Here is a 22265-nt window from a genome sequence, read left to right on the forward strand (position 1 = left end):
CAGAGGAATTGAACAGACTTTTTTCCAAAGAAGACATACAAATGGCCAACGGGTACATGAAAAAGTGCTCAACATCACTAATCATCAAGGAAATGCAAACTTCTAGCTCACTAATCATCAGGGAAATGCAATCCATGAGATAGATCACCTGACACCTGTTAGCATGGCCATTATCAGAAAGAGATAGAGGCGCCTGGGTGGCTCAGTCGGTTAAGCGTCTGCCTTCACCTCAGGTCCTGATCCTGGAGTCCTGGAATTGAGCCCCGCATAGGGCTCCCTGCTTCATGGGGAGTCTGCTTCTCCCTTTCCCTCTGCCCCTCCCCACAGCTTATGCTCTCTCAAATAAATAAATAAAATCTTAAAAAAAAAAAAGACAAGAAATAAATGTTGGTGAGGATACAGAGTGAAGGTAACCCTTGTGCACTACTGGTTGATGGAAATGTAATTGATACAGCCACTATAGAAAACACTATGGAGAGTCTTCAAAAACTTAAAAACAGAACTACCATATGAGCCAGCAATTACACTTCTGGGTATATATTCAAAGGAAATGAAAACACAATACTGAAGAGAGATCTACACTCCCATGTCATTATTCATAATAGCCAAGATATGGAAACAACCTAAGTGTCCATCAATATACGAAGGGATAAAGAAGTGATATTTATCCATATCTATATCTATATGATATTATCCATTCATATATACATGTATATCATATAATATTATCCATTCATATATATATATACATATATATAATATTATTCAGCCATTAGAAAGAAGGAAATCCTGTCATTTGAAACACACATAGATGGACCTTTAGGGCATTATGCTAAATGAAAAAAGTCAGACAGAGAAAGACAAAAACTGTATGATACATATGTGGAATCTAAAACAGCCAAACTCATGGAAACAGAGAGTAGAAGGGTAGTTATCAAAGACTGGAGGGTGAGAGAAATGGGGAGACCGTGGTCAAAGGGTACAGACTTCCAACCAGAAGATGAAGATGTTCTGGGGATCTATGCACAGCATTGTAATGACAGCTAACAATAATACCATACACTTGAAAGTTGTTAAAAGAGAAGATCTTAAATGCTCTCACCACAAAAAGTAAAGGCAATTATGTGACAGGGCAGAGGTATTAGTTAATGCTATAGTGGTAATTATTTTGCAATATATAAGTCTATCAAATCAACACACTACAAACCTTAATAAATTTATACAATGTTTTATGTCAATTATATCTCAAAAAAGCTAAAAAAAATCCTTTTTTCAAGAAAGAAAAAAGAAAGGAAAGGAAAGGTAAAAAAAGGAAGGGAGGGAGGGGGGGAGGGAGGAAGGGAAACAGAAAACAAGGGTTCTTGGGAGAAATGGTTGATGGGGGCAGCAGAGTGGGCTAGTGCAGGGTACAGGAGCCAACATGAAAGTGTTCTCAATAGCTAAAACTGGAATAATTTGAGTAGTATTAGATTATAATCCAAAGAATGAAATAAATGCCTCTGAATCCATACTGATGTACATGAATAAAGGAATAAATAAATGGGGAAGGAACAACAGCTCTTGCTTACAGAAAAATTCCACTTAACAGGAATGAAGAAATATAAAAACTCCATTAGAACACTAGAGTAATAATTGCTACAGGCAAGATCCAGTGATGGATGCTAAAATAAGTGATCAAAGTTTAAGCAGAAACAGGATGTTTACATAGTCTACCAGTTTCTCCCTCAAATATCTAGTATTTACAAAGGAAAAACAGTAACTGTACCGTGGAGAATCTTGGTAGACACCACTGTAGTCAAGTGATCAAGGTTAACATCACCAGTAATGCATATCAACTTAATGTGCTCCCTAATGAGATGCACTGAAAATGCATAACCTCAATATACTCCTGAGACATAAGGGAAAACTAAATAAAAACTTTCTCCAAAACAACTAATCATTTCTCTTCAAAGTGTCGATATCATAAAAAACAAGAGAGCCACAGATTGGAGGAAATAAAGTAGACATGACAACTAAAACACAAGGTAGAATCGTGGTGGGGTCTTGGAATGGATCTGGAGCAAAAAAAGTTCAATTGTGGAAAAATCAGGTGAAATCCAAATACAAATCAGTCTATATTTTAGTTATAATTTTATATGAAGGATAATTTCTTAGTTTTGGTAAATGTGTTATGGTAAGATGTAAACATAAAGGAATCTTTGGTAAAGGACATATTGGTAACCTCTAAGATATTCTCCAATGATCTCTGATTCCTGGTATTCACGCCCTTGTGTGACCCCTAAGTCTTGAGGAAATAGTGATTCATTTCTACTGAAGAGAAAGTGGCAGAAGTGGTGAGAGAGAGAGCACGAGAGGGCGGAGGGTCAGAGGAAGAAGCAGACTCCCTGATGAGCGGGGAGCCCAAAGCAGGGCTCGATCCTGAGACTCTGGGATCATGACCCAAGCCGAAGGCAGATGCTTAACCAACTGAGTCACCCAGGCACCCCTTGAATTACTATGGACTCTGGAGTCAAACAAACCTAGATTCAAATGCCACCTCTTTTTTTTATTTTTTAAAGATTTTATTTATTTGACAGAGAGAGACACAGCGAGAGAGAGAAACAAGCAGGGGAAATGGGAGAGGGAGAAGCAGGCTTCCCGCTGGGCAGGGAACCCGATGTGGGGCTCGATCCCAGGACCCTGAGATCATGACCTGAGCTGAAGGCAGATGCTTAACCTTAACAACTGAGCCACCCAGGCGTCCCTCAAATGCCACCTCTTATCACTTAATAATAGCCATGTGATGTTGGGCAAAACATCTAATTTCTCTAAGTATTAGGATTTTAAAATCCTGATGATTATACTAAGTATAAAATGGTATCTGCATCTACTATAACAGATGGAATTTAGTACATTCTAGACAAATGGCATTATTATTAGTTCATATTTATAGTCATTTTTTATTTTCTTCTCATTCAAGGAATTCAACTCTAATTCAGTATTATAATACTGAAAGCAGAGACTGACCCTATGTTTTAGGCCCAATCCAATTCTCAATCACTCAGTTTTAGAGCTATAAGGGACCTTGCAGCTTTTCAAGCCTTTCCTCCCACCATCATCCACATAGGAGTACCAAAGATATTAAATGACTTGTCCAGGAGGATAGCTGACTGAGGAGCTGAAAGCAGGGCTCAAGATTCAGGGAGACACTACCATGCAGTGAATGAGCTCTTGCTTTAAACAGATTGCACGAGAATGCCCATTCTCTTGCTTACAAACAGCATTATGTGTGGGGGCACCTGGGTGGCTTGGTTGAGCATTTGACTCTTGGTTTCAGCTCAGGACATGATCTCAGGGTTGTGAGATTGAGCCTGTCAGGCTCTGCGCTCAGCAGGAAGCCTGCTTGAGATTCTCTCTCCCTCTCCCTCTGCCCCCCACACCCTCAATAAAAGAAATAAATCTTAAAGAAAAAAACAAAAACAAAAGCAAAAGAGCATTATGTGAGACGATGCTGTCTGCTGACAAAGCAGCAGTATCAGCATCTCAGTTTCCCAGAGGGTAAATAAGGATATCACGACATGGCTCCTAGGGTTATCATAAGCCTTAAATGAGATAACGTATGTAAGCCCCTCACTGCCATAACTACCACGTGTGGATGCTGAATAAACATTTTTTTCCCTTCCTTCTTTCCAAGCCCAGGGCTCTTCGCTACCATATGCTACCTTCTCAACTATAAGGTGGTACGTGAAACACACACGGTAATTCTGTTTTAGCTGTATTTTAAAGGATTCAAAATGTAAAACTGAATTAATGATAGTCTTAAAATTAGGCTGAATAGTATAAACCTAATGCATTTAGTCCTCACCTGGGTTTCCTTTCCTATAATACACTGCAAAATGGGGCACCGCAGCAGAGAGCACATTATACTGACGTGCATTACCAGGGAGGTTAGCCTTGATAACCTGGCTAAAGTCATGTCTGTCAGGATTCTCTGCTGGAAAGTTAGCTTTTTTTCATTGTAAATACTAAATATTTGAGAAGAATCATGAAATGGAAACTAAGAGAGAAGGGAGAGAGACAGAATATGAGCAAACAAGAGAGTGAGCATGTGCACACAACCCAAATCCTGGTCTTCAGTGTATTTCCAATACAATAAACAATTAGTAAATTGCACCATGGGATGATCAAAGACTCTTCCCAAAGTAATTCGATGTTTTGAAATACTCGGTGCCAAGTCTTGTCAAAAGCCCTCTGAAATTATAAATACATTACTTTCAGATGTTCTCTCTTAGGCATTTATGCCTTGAAAGACTTCTAGAAGACTAGTCAGATACAACCTCCCCGAAGAGAAATCGTACTGCCTTTCCCCCAAGACCTCACATTTGCTTAAGTATTTAAAACCTTTTATCACAAATTCCATCAGCTTGCTTGTCATCACATTGAGACTCACCGATCTGCAGATACCGGAGTCCCTTCTGGACTGGAATAGCCTTCCAAATCTGAAATGTTCACTTGTGTTTGCCTTGAGGTTACTATCTGGCTATTCTGAAAAAGTATGGTTTTCAAGTCCTGAGAAATAGTATTACTATCTGGAAGAGGAGACTGTACAACTTGGAAGTCCGGTGAAGATTTAGGTCCTAGAAAACCTAAAGATTCTTGATTCTGTGCTACAGGTTTACCGGTCAATAACTGGGAGGTTGGTTCCAATGATCTTGAAGATATAGTTTGTAGGTCAGAGTTAAACTCACTATTCATCCTTGTTTTAGAAGCAGGATCCAATGAGTGAAATCTTTCATCTAAGGTTCCACTATCCAACTTGGAAGGAGTCTTGGGATAAAGAGTTATACGAACACAAGAAAGTGCTTTTCTATTTGAGGGTGGAGTAGATGCAGATGTTACTAATGTACACTGCTTTGGGGCTGATTGGGAGACCACGTTATCGAACTTGGCTTCAACATTTATCATATTGGAAATGTATGATTTAAACTTATGTTGGTTATTCTTTTCTACTACATAATCCTGACCTGGAGGAAGAGGGGAATGGTATTTTCCCATGTGATCTACATCTGGGGCTTTGCTTTGTTCAAAGAGCTGACGTTGTTCAAGAAAAATGGAAGAAGGAAGGTCTGAAGCTATATAATCCTGACCTTGAGGAAAGGGAGAGTGGTTTTCTCTCATCTGATGATCTAAATGTGGGGCTTTGCTTTGTTCAAAGAGTTCTCGTTTTTCAAGAAAAATGCGACAAGGAAGGTTTGGAGCTACGTAATCCTGATGTTGAGGAGGGGAAGAATGGTATTTTCTCACATGGTGATCTGCATGTGAGGCTTTGCTTGGTTCAAAGAGCTCTCGTTGTTTAAGAATAATGTGCGAAGCAAGATCTGGAGTTATAGTTATATTCTTCTCTTTTACTCCTAGTGTGGAACTTGGTCTGCTCATGTTAATGAAGGTATGGTTATCAGAAAAATGAACTTCCTTGGCATTGCTACACTTTGCACTGGTACTGGGCTCAGAATCACTGCCTTTAAAATCTGATCTTTCTAAGAGTTTTTCTTCTTGCTGAGAATGTTCAACAGATAATTTTTGGCTTTGCCTACTACTTTCTGCTAAAATAGTCACAGCTTTATCTGGTGAATGACTAACAATTTTAAATGATGAAGGGGAAGAGGTTCTCTGTTCTAGATCTCTGGGAGGATTTTGCTCTTCAGTGAAATGAGAATTAAATACCCCCACAGATGCTCCAGTACACTGGCTACCTTCAGTAACACCAACCTTAAGAACAGAGGAATCTGAAAAGCATTTAGAATGTCGGTGAGATGAAAAAGTGATGGAAGTAGTATACTTTTTCATGGGTTCTGGGGGCAGCATTTGTGATGAAGAATGACAATCCATTTCTTCATTTGGCAGATAAGCAGGTTCTACTAATTGTGACAGCCAAGGGTCTATCTTTTCATGGAATGGCATTCGAAGATCTTGGCTAATTCTGAAGTCATCAGTTGTAAAGTTTTGAAATGGGGAATGACTTCGTAACTGCAAGGAATTCCAAACTTTGAAATGGGGGTTACTTTGGTCTAGTGATTTGGAAAGGTTGATGTGTCTGGTTCTCCATGATGATGGACTCCGTTGTCCTCTGATCATTTCTGAGGGGTCAGCAGATCTGAAAACACAAGGGTGACTATCCAATTGTGGTTGTTCAGCAGTTAGGGTCCTGAAACATCCTTTTTCATGGCTCTCAATAATAATGTGACTACATACAGCTTCTGGCTTGTATCCTATTCCCCGTGGACTCTGTAAACCCTAGAAGACATAAACAAGTTCTTACTTGTAGTCCAAATAATTATATAAAAACCAGTTTTATAATCCAGGCTAAGAATTGACCACAAAGGTCCTGTTGATCTTTTACAATAAAACAGATAAGAACATAACAAAAAGGACAGTTAATTATAGGATAAAATGGGTCATGATAACTAAGACCACACAGTTAATTTCTTCTAAAAATGTTTCACTAAACAAACAAAAGTAAAGACTACTTTGGTCCCCCAGTATTCTCACCTTTTTTCTTTTAGTAACAGAGGTCCCTTACTCTAACCTTTGCTGGTCACATGGCCACAAAGCTGGTGACCTTTCTAGGTTCCTTTGTACCTAGGTGTGACCATATGACTAGGTTTAGGCCAATGGGTTATGAGCAAAAGCAGTAAGTATAAGTTCTGCTTCATGTCCTTAGAAAATCAAATTCTTGGCCTCCATGTTCCCCTACTACCACCATCACTACCATCACCATTATCTTGCCAGCTGAAAATGGTAATATCTAGAACAATCTCAGAAGCCATGTGTAATAATGGCTTAGCTGCCAAGCCTGCTTGGGTCTTTGGATAACTTCAAGGAAAAGAGCTCCCTTTCCTGCCTTAGACTACAATAAAAAAGAAAAAGAAAATTCTACCATATTTGAGCCATTGTATTTGGGGTCTCTTTGTTATAGAAGCTTGGCCTATACCCTAATATTTTACCAATAATTGTGATGAAGAATGACAGAAAGGAATATTCCGAAGAATAGGAAAAAGAATGAGTACTTCTTCCTGGGGTAATGGATCAGAACCTAAAGCTACCATAAATATAAAACTTTTCTGAGATTTCTGTTTTACCTATTTGATGATAACAGCCACATTCGATTTCAAATAAAAATACCTAAAATTATGCTATCACTTCTGATAGTAGTTGTGTAGGAGTAGTTGTACTTTCTCCTATCTGTCTGATAAGTATAACTAAAAGTCCTAGACATTATAAATAAAACAAACATAAGAATTATCTGAAAGATCTAGAGAAGGCAGGCTCGCTAGGGATTTTGGGACCTGAGGAATGATATGGTAGTGAAATCCCTGGGTTTTCTTTTTACCTCATATATTCCAGATTTGGGAGCTAAAGAAGCCAGCAACACAGGAAAAAGGGCATAGACAAAGGCTCTAATAAAAACCCACTCTCATTAGCTAAAAAAAAAAAAAAAAAAAAACCAGTAAAAGTGAAGTCTAGCAAGACAGAAAACTTTTAGACCGTAACTGCTCTATTCCAGCCAAACACCACAGGAAAAAAAAAAAAACTGCTTTTCTCTTATCAGCAAAGGCTAAATGAGGAGCCTAAACCTCTACCCTTGCTAAATGATTACAAGACACCCCAACATCCAAGCCAAAGTATTAGAGATGGCCAAGTAGGGGCCCAGGACGTATTTTTGCCCTTGATGGCTGGTAAGGAGCTACCCCTTGCTGTGGTATCAGTGGAGACCACAGAGGGAAACTGGACTTTTCCATTCAGCAGCAATGACGGGCCCCCCTCTCCCCCAGCTATAGGCTGGAAGAAAATTTTGTAAACCTCATATCCAATAAAAGACTTGTATCTAACATATATAAAGATATCCCAAACCTTAACAGCTTAAAAAAAAAAAAAGACAACCCAATTAGAAAAATGGGCAAAAAAACCAACATTTCACTGACTAGAATAGAGATGGGACATAGGGGCATAATAACATGTTCAACACGATTAACATTAAGGAAATGAAAATTAAAACTACAACGATTGCTTCTGTACAAGAAAGGAAACAGTAGACAAAACCAAAAGACAACTGACAGAATAGAAGATATTTGCAAATGACATATCAGATAAAGGGCTAGTATCCAAAATCTATAAAGAACTTATCATGGGGCACCTGGGTGGCTCAGTCATTAAGCATCTGCCTTCGGCTCAGGTCATGATCCCAGGACCCTGGGATCAAGCCCCACATTGGGCTCCCTGCTCCGCGGGAAGACTGCTTCTCGCTCTCCCACTCCCCCTGCTTGTGTTCCTTCTCTCTCTGTGTCTCCCTCTGCCAAATAAATAAATAAAATATTTACCAAAAAAAAAAAAAAAAGAACTTATCAAACTCAACACCTAAAGAACAAATAATCCAGTCAATAAATGGGCAGAAGACATGAACAGACATTTTTCCAAAGAAGACATACAAATGGCCAACAGATGCATGAAAAAGTGCTCAACATCACTCAGCATCAGGGAAATACAAATCAAAACCACAATGAGATACCACTTCACACCAGTCAGAATGGCTAAAATTAACCACTCAGGAAATGACAGATGTTGGCAAGGATGCGGAGAAAGGGGAACCCTCCTACACAGTTGGTGGGAATGCAAGCTGGTGGAGTCACTCTGGAAAACAGTATGGAGGTTCCTCAGAAAGTTGAAAAGAGAGCTACGCTACAACCCAGCAATTGCACTACTAGGGATTTACCCCAAAGAAACAAATGTATTGATCTGAAGGGGCATCTGCACCCCAATGTGTATAGCAGCAATGTCCACAATAGCCAAACTATGGAAAGAGTCCAGATGTCCATCGACAAATGAATGGATAAAGATGTGGCGTGCGCGCACACACACACCCGAATATTACTCAGCCATCAAAAAAATGAAATCTTGCCATTTGCAACAACATGGTAGAACTAGAGGGTATTATGCTAAGCGAAATAAGTCAGTAACAGAAAGACAATTATCATATGCTCTCATTCATACGTGGAATTTAAGAAACAAAACAGTATCATAGAGGAAGAGAGGAAAAAATAAAACAAGATGAAACCAGAGATGCAGACAAACTGTAAGAGACTCTTAATCATAGGAAACAAACTGAGGGTTGCTGGAGAGGGGTAGGGATGGAGGGATGGGGTAACTGGCTGATGGACATTAAGGAGGGCACAGGATGTAATGAGCACTGGATATTATATAAGACTGATCAATCACTGACCTCTACCTCTGAAATCAGTAATACATTATATGTTAATTGAATTTAAATGTAAAATAAAAATAAATTTTAAAGAAAACTATAATGATTCTTCTGCATCTACTGAGATGATCATATGGTTTTTATCCTTTTGCATGTTAATGTGATGTATCACATTGATTTATTTGCAAACAAATTTATTTGCATCCCAGGAATAAATCCCACTTGATCGTGAATGATTTTTTTAATGTATTATTAGATTGAGTTTGTTAATATTTTGTTGAAGATTTCTGCATCTGTGCTCATTAGATATACTGGCCTACAGTATTCTTTTTTTCTGTAATGTCTTTTTTTTTCTTTTTTAAAGATTTTATTTATTTATTTGACAGGGAGAGACACAGGAAAGAGGGAACATAAGCAGGGGGAGTGGGAGAGGGAGAAACAGGCCTCCCGCCGAGCAGGGAGCCTGATGTGGGACTCAATCCCAGGACTCTAGGATCACGACTTGAGCCGAAGGCAGATGGCCAATGACTGAGCCACGCAGGTGCCCCTTTTTCTGTAATGTCTTTAAACGATTTTGGTATCAGGGTAATGCTGGCATTGTAGAAGGAATCTGGAAGTTTCCTTCCTCTTCTATTTTTTGGAATAGTTCGAGAATAGGTATTAACTCTTCTTTAAATGCTTGGTAGAATTTACCTGTGAAGCCACCAGGTCCTGGACTTTTGTTTGTTGGGAGTTTATTACTGATTCAATTTCATTGCTAATAATTGGTCTGTTCAAATTTTCTGTTTTTTCCTAATTCAGTTTTGGAAGGTGATATGTTTCTAAGGAATTTATCCATTTCTTCTTGGTTGCCCAATTTTTTGTCATATAGTTTTAATAATATTCTTATAATCCTTTGTATTTCTGTGGTATTAGTTGGTATTTCTCCTCCATTTCTGATTTTATTTATTTGAATCCTTTTTTTTTTGATAAGTCTTACTAAAGGTTTATCAATTTTGTTAATCTTTTCAAAGAACTAGCTCCTGGTTTCATTGATCAGGTCTATTTTTTTTTTTTTTTTTTTTTTTAGTCTCTATTTCATTTACGTCTGCTCTAATTGCTATTATTTCCTTCATTCCACTGGCTCTGGACGTTGTTCTTTTTCTAGATCCTTTAGGTGTAAGGTTAGGTTCTTTGAGATTTTTTTTGCTTCCTGAAGTAGGCCTGTATTGCTGTAATCTTCCCTCTGAGAACTGTTTTCACTGTATCCCAAAGATTCTGAGTCATTGTGTTTTCATTTTCATTTGTCTCCCTGTATTCTCTGATTTCTTCTTTGATTTCCCATTCATTGTCTGTAACATCACATTATTAAGAGAAAGAATAAAACCAGTAAGATCATCTCAATAAATGCACAAAAAGCATTTGACAAAGTACAACATCCATTCATGATAAAAACTCTCAACAAAGTAGATTTAGAGAGAACATACCTCAACATAATAAAAGCCGTATATGAAAATCTCACAGCTAACATCATACTCAGTGGTGAAAAACTGAGAGCTTTTCCCGTCAGGAACAAGGTAAGGATATCCACTCTCACCAGTTTAATTCAGCATAGTACTGGAAGTCCAAGCCACAGCAATAAGACAAGGAAAAGAAATAAAAGGCATCCAGTTGATAAGGAAAAAGTAAAACTTTCACTATTTGTAGATGACATAATACTATATATAGAAAATCCTAATTACTCCACCAAAAAACTACTAGAACTGACAAATGAATTCAGTAAAGTAGAAGGACACAAACACAAAATTAATATACAGAGATCTGTTGCATTTCTATATGCTAATAATGAAGTAGCAGAAAGAGATATTAAGAAAATAATCCTATTTACAACTGAACCAATAATAATAAAGTCCTAAGACTAAAATTAACCAAGGAGGTTTAAAACCTGAACTCCAAAAGCTGTAAAAACACTGAAAGAAACTGAAGATGACACAAACAAATGGAAAGATATTCCATGTTCATGGATTTGAAGAACCAATATTGTTAAATGATACTAAATAGTCAAAGACTAGATGCTTTTCCCCTAGGACAAGAACAAGACAAGCATGTCCATTCTTCCTCCTATCTTCAATATCATACTGTAGGTCCTAGCCAGGGCAATCTGGAAAGAAATTAAAATCCAGATTGGAAAGGAAGAAGTAAAACTATATTTATAAATGACATGATCTTCATAAAGAAAATTCCAAGGAAACCACACAAAACCAACCAGCTTGTTAAGAAACTAGCTCAGGAAAGTTGCAGGATTCAAGCTCAATATACAAAACTCAACTGTATTTCAACACACAGTAAACAATCCAAAAACGAAACTTAAGAAAACAATTCTATTTACAATAGCACAAAAAATAAAATACATAAGAATACATTTACCAAAATAAATATAAAACTAGCACACTACAAAACACTGTTGAAAAAAATTATGGATAATCAAAACAAATGGAAAACTGACCCAGTGGACTTGAAGACAATACTGTTAAAATGGCAATACTCCCCATATTGATCTATTGGTTCAAGGCAATTCCTATCAAAATCCTACCTGGCTTTTTTTTTTCCCCAAAAAAATTTGACAAACATATCCTAAAGTTCATATAGAAATTCAAGGGACCCATAGTAGCCAAACCAGCCTTAAAATGATGAACAAAGTTGGAGGTCTCACTTTCTGATGTCAAAACTTACTAAACAGCTAGCGTAATTGAAACAGGGTAGTACTGGCACAGGATAAACAAGGGAACAGAACCGACAGTCCATAAATAAACACTAACATTTATGGTGACTTGATTTTCAACGAAGGAGCCAAGAAAATCCATGGGAAAAGAATAGTCTTTTCAATAAACAATGCTAGGACAACTGATTATCCATGTGTAAAAGAATGAATTTGCATTCCACATAAAAATTGCCTCTATGGGTATAGGCAGCACAAGTATATAAAACTGTATAATATATACAATTGTGTATATATATATAAAATATATAAATACAAAAATTATAATTATAATATATAAATATATATTAAATTTAAAACTTCTGTGCATCAAAATATACAACCAACAGTGTAAAATGGCAACCTACAGAGTGGGATAAAATATTTGCAAATCATGTATCTGATAAAGGGTTAATATCTGGACTATATAAAGAACTCTTACGACTCAAAAAAAATTAAAACCAATTAAAAAATGGGCAAACATCTTAAATAGACATTACTCCAACGAAGATGTACAACTGGCCAACAAGTACATGAAAAGATGGTTAACATCACTAATCATCAGGGAAGTGTAAATCAAAAGCACAATGAGATACCACTTCACACCTGTAGGATGGCTATTATCAAAAAAAGCAGAAAATAACAAGGGTTGGAGAGGACGTGGAGAAATTAGAATCCTTGTGCACTGCTGGTAGGAATGTAAAATGGTGTAGCTGTTGTGGAAAAACAGTATGACAGTTCCACAAAAACTTAAAAATAGAATGACCATATAATCTAGCAATTCCACCTTTTTTAAAAAAAAAAGATTTTATTTATTTATTTGACAGAGAGAAACATAGCGAAAGAGGGAACACAAGCAGGGGGAGTGGGAGAGGGAGAAGCAGGCCTCCCCGCGGAGCAGGGAGCCCGATGCGGGGTTCGATCCTAGGACCCTGGGGATCATGACCTGAGCCAAAGACAGACGCTTAACACCTGAGCTACCCAGGTGCCCCCTCTAGCAATTCCACTTGTGAGTCTATACCCCCAAAAATTAAAAAGTAGGGTCTCAAGGAGATATTTGTATGCTCATGTTCATAGTAGCACTATTCACAAACAACCAAGAGGTGGAAGCAACTCAAGTGTCCACTGATGGATGAATGGATAAACAAAATGTGGTATATACATACAATGGAATATTATTCAGCCTTAAAAAGAAAAGAAACTGACACAGGCTACAACATGGATGAACCTTGAGGACATAATGTTAAGTGAAATAAGACAGTCACAAACAAATACTGTATGATCATACTTTTATGAGATACCTAAAGGAGTCAAATTCATAGAAGCAGAAATTAGAATGGTGGTTGCCAGTGGTTGGGGAGAAAGGGAAGTGAGGAGTTATGGTTTAATGGATATAGTTTCAGTTTTACAAGAAGAGTTCTGGAGATCAGTTGTACAACAGTGTGAATATTGTTAACACAACTGAATTGCATACTTAATAATAGTTAAGATGGGGATGCCTGGGTGGCTCAATCGATTAAGTGTCTGCCTTCAGCTCAGGTCATGGTCCCAGGATCCTGGGATCGAGTCCCGCATCAGGCTCCCTGCTTAATGGGGGGTCTGCTTCTCCTTCCCCTTCTGCCCCTCCCCCTGCTTTTGCTCTCTCTCTCTCTAATAAATAAAATCTCTAATAAATAAAATCTAATTAAAAAATAGTTAAGATGGTAAATTTTTTTATATATTTTACAGAATTTTCAAAGATAAATTTTATATTGCCTCAAAACGGATCACAGACCTAAATATAAGAACTAAAACTAAGTATCTTTCATAAAAGATAAATCTTTGTAATTCTGAGTTATGCCATGATTTCTTACTCTAACACCAAAAGCATAAGCAATAAAGGAGAAGTGTAAGTTGGACTTCATCAAAATAAAAAATTTGTGCTTCAAAGGTCACCATCAAGAAAGTAGAATGACAGCACACAGAATGGGAGAAAATATTTGCAAACAGTGTATCTGTTAAGGGACTAATTTCAGAATAAATAAAGAACTCTTAATTTTCAACAGTAAAAAAGACAACAAATTTACAATGAACAAAGGAAGGGAGGAAAAGTACACTTGTGACAAGCACCGGTTGTATGGAAGTGCTGAATCAGTATATTGCACACCTGAAACTGATATTACATTGTATGTTAATTAACTCAAATTTAAATAAAAACACAAAATAAAACAAAATAAAATAAAAACAAAACTATATTAAATTAAAATAAATTAAATTAAAATAAAATGGGAAAGGATTGGGATAGAGACATTTCTGCAAAGATGAATGAGAAGATGTTCTACATTTTAGAAATAAAAAACACAATGCTACTTTACATCCCATAGAACTACTATAATCAAAAAGAAAATAACAAGTTGGAAAGAATGTGAAGAAGCTGGAACCCTCACACACTGCTAATGGGAATGTAAAACGGTGCAGTTACATTGGAAAACTATTCATTGGTGCCTTAAAATGCTAAACATTCATCCCAGAAGTTCCACTCTTAGGTATGTACACAAAAGATATGAAAACATGACCATTCAAAAACCTGTGTACTTATGCTCATGGCAGCACCATTCACAAGAGCAAGAAAGTGGGAAAAAGCAAATGTCTATCAACTGGTGAATGGATAAATAATATCTATACAAAGCAATATCTGGCAATAAAAAATACTCATTCATGCTGCTATATAACATGGGTGAATATTAAATACATTATACTGAATACAAAAAGGTAGTCATAAAAGATCACATATGATTCCATTTATATCAAATTTCCAGAAGAGGCAAATCCACAGAGGGAGAAAGTGGATTAGTTTTTACCTAGGGCTAGGAGAATTAAGGGGAGGAGAGAGGATGATAAAAATGTTCTAAAATCAATTAGTGTATGTTTCTGTAAATGAAGTAAAAAACACTGAATTACATACTTTAAATGGGTGAACCTTACAGTATATAAACTGTACTGAGGTTACAAAAGTACTGTTTAGCTGATACATATCCTTTATTAATTTTCAGAGATAATTTCTCAATGACAAATTTCACTTACAAGATGTTAGAGTTTATCAGCTTATATTATTCTCACTGCTCAGTTTACTATCAGAAGTCACAGACTTCAATGTCACAAACCAGAAAAGAAATAAAGTTCTCCCATGTCACATAAAACTAAACACATACATGCACGTATGCAGACACACAGTCACCTAACACTAAAAGCAAAAATGTACTCCCTACAAAGAAATGAAACCTGGATTACTAGTCATGCAAAACTTCCTTGAAAATCAAACTTATGGAAACAAATGTTTTTAAAAAAAATACAAAAGGGTTACTATAAGGTTGAGCATAAAATTTTAGAAAAATTTCTAAATTACCAAAGAGTTATTTAAGAGGGATAATTTTGTAAGTTGTTCATAGTTTTATGTTTTAAGACCTTGAAACCAAAAATTTTTAAAAATAGTTAAAAAATTTCTACTTGTATTAGAACCAACAAGTATGCTAAGTGTTTTTTTTTTTTTAAGATTTTATTTATTTATTTGACAGAGAGAGAGAGAGAGAGAGAGAGAGCACAAGCAGGGGGAGCAGCAGGCAGAGAGGGAGGGAGAAGCAGGTTCCCCACTGAGCAAGGAGCCAGAAGCAGGGCTCGATCCCAGGACCCTGAGACCATGACCTGAGCTGAAAGCAGATGCTTAACCAACTGAGCTGCCCAGGCGCCCGCTAAAGTGTTATTTTTAAATGTTTTTTGGAAAAACTTGAAATTTCATCTTGCTATACATTTAAAATCAACCTTATTAAACCTACTGGGATGAGAATTTCATTTACATTCAAAACAACCTAAATATACAACAGTGAGTCTATGCAATAATACTGTGTATGTATGTGTGTAACTTTAAAATATATTCTTTATATATATTTATATATATAAAGCTTTATATATATATAAAGCTTTTAAAATATATTCTTTTAGAAGAATGTTTAATGGAGAAATGAACATAATATAAGCAAAATATGAGACCCAATATAGAATATATTAATCAATTTATATGCAAATGTCTTCTTGAAGCAAAATTCACATTACATGAAGTTAACCACTTTAGTGTGTATAATTCGGTAGCATTTTGAACACTTTTATCCAGTGTAACCATCACTTCTATCTAGTTCTAAAACATTTTTATCAACCTCAGAGGAAACCCATATCCATGAAGCAATCTCTACCTCTTTCCTCCTCATTCAGCATTCAGCATTTGGCAACTAACTAAAAAGCTTTTTGTCTCTATGAATTTACCTACTCCTATAAATGGAATGATATGTGTCATATCTACATTCTACTTAGCATGTTTTCAAGGTTCACCTATACTGTAGCATGTTTCAAAAAATTTTGTACTTATTTATGGCTGAATAATATTCCATTGTATTGAATATGCCATCCTTCCTTCACCTAATCATCACTGATGAACATTATTTTGTAAACAGTGCTGCTATGAAAACTTATGTACAATTTTTGCTTGAACATCTGTTTCCAACTGTTTTGGATACATACCTAGTAGTGGAATTGCCAGGACTTATTATTATTACTATTATTATTATTGGCTATCCTGTTTACCTGAGGAACCACAAAGCTGGTTTTCACAGTGGCTACACTACTTTTCATTCCCACCAGCAAAGTACAAGGGTTCCAATTTCTCCATATCCTTGCCAAGACTTTTTATTTTCCATTTACTTAAAATGCAGCTACCGTGGTAGGTTTGAAGTGGTTATCACTGTCCTTTATTTCTTCATATGGCTTTGAGTTGCTATCCAGTGTCCTTTCATCTCCCCTGAATGACTTCCTGGAGCATTTCTCACATGACAAATTCCCTAAATCAATGTTTATCTAGTCTTAAATTCTTACACATTTTGAAAGATAGCTTAGTTAGATATAGAATTCTTGGTTGGCAAGGTTTTTTTTCTTTTTTTTAATACTTTAAATACATCACCCCACTCCCTATAGGCCTCCATAGTTTCTAAAGAGAAGTTGACCATTACTCTTACTGAAGATTCCTTTGTAAGTGATATTACTTCTTTACTTCTGCTTAAAAGATCTCCTGTCTTTGGTTTTTGACAATTTGACTATAATGAGTCTCAGTGAAGAACTCTTTCACTTAATCCTGCTTGGAGTTCATTAAGCTTTTTAGATGTATAGATATATGATTTCCATCAAATTTGGGAGTTTTCAATAGCTACATCAAATACCGCCTCTGCCCCTTTCTCTTTTCTCTCTCCTCCCAGGATTTTCATTATTACATATGTTGGTATGCTTGATGGTATCTCATGGTCCTGTTTTTTTGTTTTTGTTTTTGGTGCAAAAAGGTGGTTTTATTAAAGCGCGGGGACAGGACCGGTGGGCAGAAAGAACTGAACTTGGGCTGTGAGGAGCAACTGATTATATCTCATGGCTCTGTTAATTGTTCTTCATTCTTTTCTCTTTTGGGGACTCAGAATTTTTAATCTCGATTGATCTTTAAGTTCATGGATTCTTTGTTCTGCCTACTCAAATCTGCTACTGAAACCTTCAAGTGGATTTTTTTTAATTTATATGACAGAGAAAGAGACAGCGAGAGCGGGAACACAAGCAGGGGGAGTGGGGGAGGGAGAAGCAGGTTTCCCGCGGAGCAGGGAGCCTGGATGCGGGGCTCGATCGCAGGACCCCGGGATCATGACCTGAGCCGAAGGCAGACGCTTAACGACTGAGCCACCCAGGCGCCCCTTCAAGTGGATTTCTATCCTTTTGATGTCTCTATTTGATGAAACATCATTTTTTGGTTTTCTTTAGTTCTTTAACCATGGCTTTCTTTAGCTCTTTGAGCATATTTAACATGGTTGATTTAAAATCTTTTTCTAATAAGTATAATTCCTGGGCTTCCTCAGGCACAGTTTTTATTAATTACTTTTTTCCCTGAGAATGGCCACTTTAAGTACTTCATAATTTGGTAAAAATGGACATGGCAACTCTGGATATCAGATTCTCCTCCCTACCTAGGGTTTATTTTTACTTGTAGACTGTTGTTTGTTGGATACTTTTCTAAACTATTTTTGTGAAAGATTTGTATTCTTTTTTGTGTGTAGCACTGAAATCTATGTGTTCTTAGCTTAATAATTGGCTACTGTTTTGAGTTTCTTTAAAATATGCAGCCAAAAAGAAGAAAGGAAAAGGAAAGGGAAGGAAAGGAAAAGGAAAGGAAAAGGGAAAAAGGAAAGGAGGGAGGGAGGGAAAAAAAATCCTACTAGTCTTTTCTAATTTTCCCCAAGTTAGGGTACTTCTTCAATACTTAGCCATATTATTTACAATACTGCTTCACACTCCACTTCTCACTTGTGCAACACAAAGCCTGAAAGGTTAGCCAAAGTGAAGTTCAGGGTCTTCTCAGGCCTTTCTGAGAATGAGTCCAGCCCTGGGCATACACCTGGCCTTCTCAATTCCCCAATATAAGCAGGAGCCTTTGAAAGTCCCTTCCTCCCCCCAGGTATTCCCCTTTCTCAACTGCTTCCTTCCCAAACTTTTCAGTGTGTTTATTGTTTATCCTGATAACCCTAGGCTCAGGCTGCTATGGGCCGGTATTTTGGCCATTAAATGTTTTTAACAAACACTGGCAGGGAAGCTGTCCCAGCCCTGGGGAAACTCTCCCTTAACTCCTTGTGGGAGCTGCCAGACAGGTTAAAACATGCCACAACAATGTGTTAAGAAAAAGGTTTGCATGGAGCACTGGGTGTTATACAAAAACAATGAAGCATGGATCACTACATCAAAAACTAATGATATACTGTATGGTGACTAACATAATAAAATAAAATAAAACTAAATTAAATTAAAAAAGAAAAAAGGTTTGCACTGTGTCCTTTGTAAACACTAACCTATACCAGAAGTGTGATCTGTCATCTTCAAAGCTACCATAAATTGAGGGATGGTAGGCGGGCAACTTAGGATGTCACAGAACTCACTTACTGAGTGCAACACCTCTTTACTTCAGTAATGGTTTCTGGTTTACTTCTAAAGTTCTGACTAGATTCCAGAGTTTTGCAGAAGTTGATTCTGACAGATTTTGCTAGCCTATTAGACTTTTTTTGTGTGGGAATGGAGCCCTAGAGTTCCCTAATTCACCATTTTTGGTAACATCACTCACGAATGTTTTATATGCATAAAAAAGTATTTGATTTTTGATTATGTTAACTGCTAATTTCAAATACATATTCTTTATCATACTGGGGCATTGTTCTTCTACTCTAATTTAAAGAAGTATTTTTAATTGGGAAAAGATTTTCATTCTTTACTTTTATTCCCAAATACCTATTTGGAGCCTATTGAAATAACTGTGGTTTTGCTACTAATGTAAAATATATATTTATAAATTACCTATTACTGCTTTGCTATATCAAGCCCTACTTCCCCAATATAAGTTTTTTTTTAAAAAAATATGATACCAAATACCAAATATTAATACTTATTTTAAACATTTTTGCATCTTTATTTGTCACAAGATTTTTCTTAATATATATACGTTTTATTGTGGTAAGAACACTTAATATGAGATGTGCCCTCTTGACAAAGGTACATCCTTTTTTTAAGTGTGCAATAAAGTATTGTTAACTATAGGCACCATGTTGTGAACTAGATCTCTAGAACTTGCTCATCTTGCATAACTGAAACAATATACCAGTTGAACAGCAATTCCCATTTCCTCTGCCCCACAGCCCTGGCAATTACCATTCTATTCTTTCCATGAGTTCAACTATTTTAGAAATCTCATATAAGTAGAATCATACAGTTGTTCTTCTCTGACTAGTTTACTTTACTTAACATGACGTCCTCCATGTTCACCCATGTTCTTGCATATGGCAGGATTTCCTTCTTTTCTAAGACTGAATAACATCGCTTTGGATGTATATACCACATATTCTTTATCCACTCACCCATCAATAAACAAAGAAGTTGTTTCCTTGACTATTGGGATGTGATGTGATAACTGTACTAATGCTACAATGAATATAGAAGTGTAGATATCTCTTCAAGATCCCGATTTCAATTCTTTTGGATATATACACAGAAGTAGGATTTGCCGGATCATATAATAATTCATTTTTAAATTTTTGAGGAACCTCCATTCTGTTTTCTATAGTGGCTGCACTATTTTACACCCCCTCCAACAAAGCACAAGGGTTCTGATTTCTCCACATCCTCTCCAACCCTTGTTACCTTTTGATTTTTTGATAGTAGTCATCCTGATGTGTGTGAGGTAATATTTTGTTGTGGTTTTCATTTGCATTTCCCTGATAATTAGTGATGTTAAACAAGCTTTCATGTACTTGTGGACAGCTGTATATCTTCTTCTTTGGAGAAATGTCTATTCAAGGCCTTTGCCTATTTTTTTTTAAATCAGGTTTCGTTTTGCTATCATGGTGTAAGAGTTCCTTATGTATTTTGGATGTTTAAAGATGTGTGGTTTGTAAATATTTTCTCCCATTCCGTAGTTTGCCTTTTCACCCTACTGACTGTTTTCTTTGCTGTGCAGAAGCTTTTTATTTTGAGGTAGTCACAGTTGTCCACTTTTGCTTCTGTTGTCTATGCCATAACTATAAGGTGTTATGTGTAAGCTTTCATGGTAGCCACAAAGAAATAACCTACAGAAGATAAAGAAGGAAAAAAAAAAAAAAAGAAAGAAAGCAACCGAAGCCCAACCCTGCAAAAAATTTACGAATCACAAAGACAACCAGGGAAGAAAAAAGGGACAAAAGAACTACAAGACAGACAGAAAACAATTAACAAAATGGTAAGAGTAAGTCCTTCCCTATCAATAATTACTTAAAATGTAAATGGATTAAACTCCCCCCCCAATCAAAAGACATAGAGTGGCTGAATGGATGAAAAAGCACAACCAACTACATGCTGTCTACAACAGATTTACTTTAGTTTTAAGGACACACATAGGCTGAAAGTGAAAGGATGCAAAAAGATACTCCATGTAGAGGTGTCTGAGTGGCTCAGTCCATTAGGTGTCTGCCTTCAGCTCAGGTCATGATCCCAGCGTCCTGGAATTGAGTTCCGCCATCAGGCTCCCCACTCAGCGGGGAGTCTGCCTCTCTCTCTCCCCCTCCCCCATGCTTGTGCTCTCTCTCTCTCTCTCTCTCTCTCTCTCAAATAAATAAATAAATAAATAAAATCTTTAAAAAAAGAGAGAGATACTCCATGCAAATGGTAACCAAAAGAGCACAAAAGTGGCAATACTAATTATCAGACAAAATAGAGTTTAAGTCAAAAATTGTCATAAGAGACAAAGAAGGTCATTATATAATGATAAAGGGTCAATTCATCCAGAAGAAATAACAATTATGTATATACACACACCCAACATCAGAGCACCTAAATATATAAAGCAAATACAAGAAATGAAGGGAGAAACACACAGCAATAAAAATAGTAGCAAAAATAGTAGCAAACTTCAATACCCTACTTTCAATAACGGATAGAATATCCAGACAGAAAATTCAGTAAAGAAACAGTGGACCTGAACAATATTACAGACCAAATGGTCCTAACAGATATATATAGATAATTAAACCCAAAGCAAAATATACTTATTTTTCAAGTGCACATGGAACATTCCTCCGGTTAGGAATTTGTGTGGTCAAATTCACACCTCACATGTGTGCTCAAATAACAATTCTTAACTAATTCAAGAGGACTGATATCATACCAACTATCTTTCCTGACCACAATGGAATGAAACCAGAACTCAGTGATAGAAGGAAAACAGAAAATTCACAAATATGTAGAAATTAAACAACATACTCTTGAACAACTGATGGGTCAAAGAAGAAATCAAAAGAGAAATTAGAAAATATCTTGAGACAAGTAACAAAAATACAACACACTAAAACTAATGGGATGTAGCAAAAGCAGTACTAAGAGGGAAGTTTATAGTTATATGCCTACATTTAAAAAAAAGAGATACCTAATAAAGAACATGACTTAATACCTCAAGGAACTAGAAAAAAAAAAGCGCAAAGTTAGCAGGATAAAACTAATAAAAATTAGAGCAGAAATAAACCAAATAGCATAAAAACAAAATAAAAAATTAAAGAAACTAACAGTTGGCTATTTGAAAAGATAAACAAAATTGGCAAACCTTTAGCTAGACTACAGAAAAGAAAGAAGACTCAAATAAGATCGGAAACGAAAGAGGAGACATTACTTCCTACCTACCAACATGTCCTAACTACTCATCAATCAGGCAGAAAGCACAGAACT

At 36.4% G+C, this 22265-nt stretch overlaps 1 protein-coding gene across 4 annotated transcripts in view; it reads right to left on the minus strand.

The window, feature by feature from the left end:
• Positions 1-22265, minus strand: part of ALMS1 (ALMS1 centrosome and basal body associated protein) — a 204113-nt gene that overhangs the window by 95064 nt on the left and 86784 nt on the right. For all 4 annotated transcript variants that reach the window (XM_027620974.2, XM_027620976.2, XM_027620978.2 and 1 more), the window contains one exon: positions 4430-6273. In XM_027620974.2, coding sequence (XP_027476775.1) covers positions 4430-6273 — 1844 coding nt within the window. The remainder of the gene's footprint in view (positions 1-4429; positions 6274-22265) is intronic.

Source organism: Zalophus californianus, chromosome 8 (assembly GCF_009762305.2).
Source record: "Zalophus californianus isolate mZalCal1 chromosome 8, mZalCal1.pri.v2, whole genome shotgun sequence".
Taxonomy (NCBI): Eukaryota; Metazoa; Chordata; class Mammalia; order Carnivora; family Otariidae; genus Zalophus; species Zalophus californianus.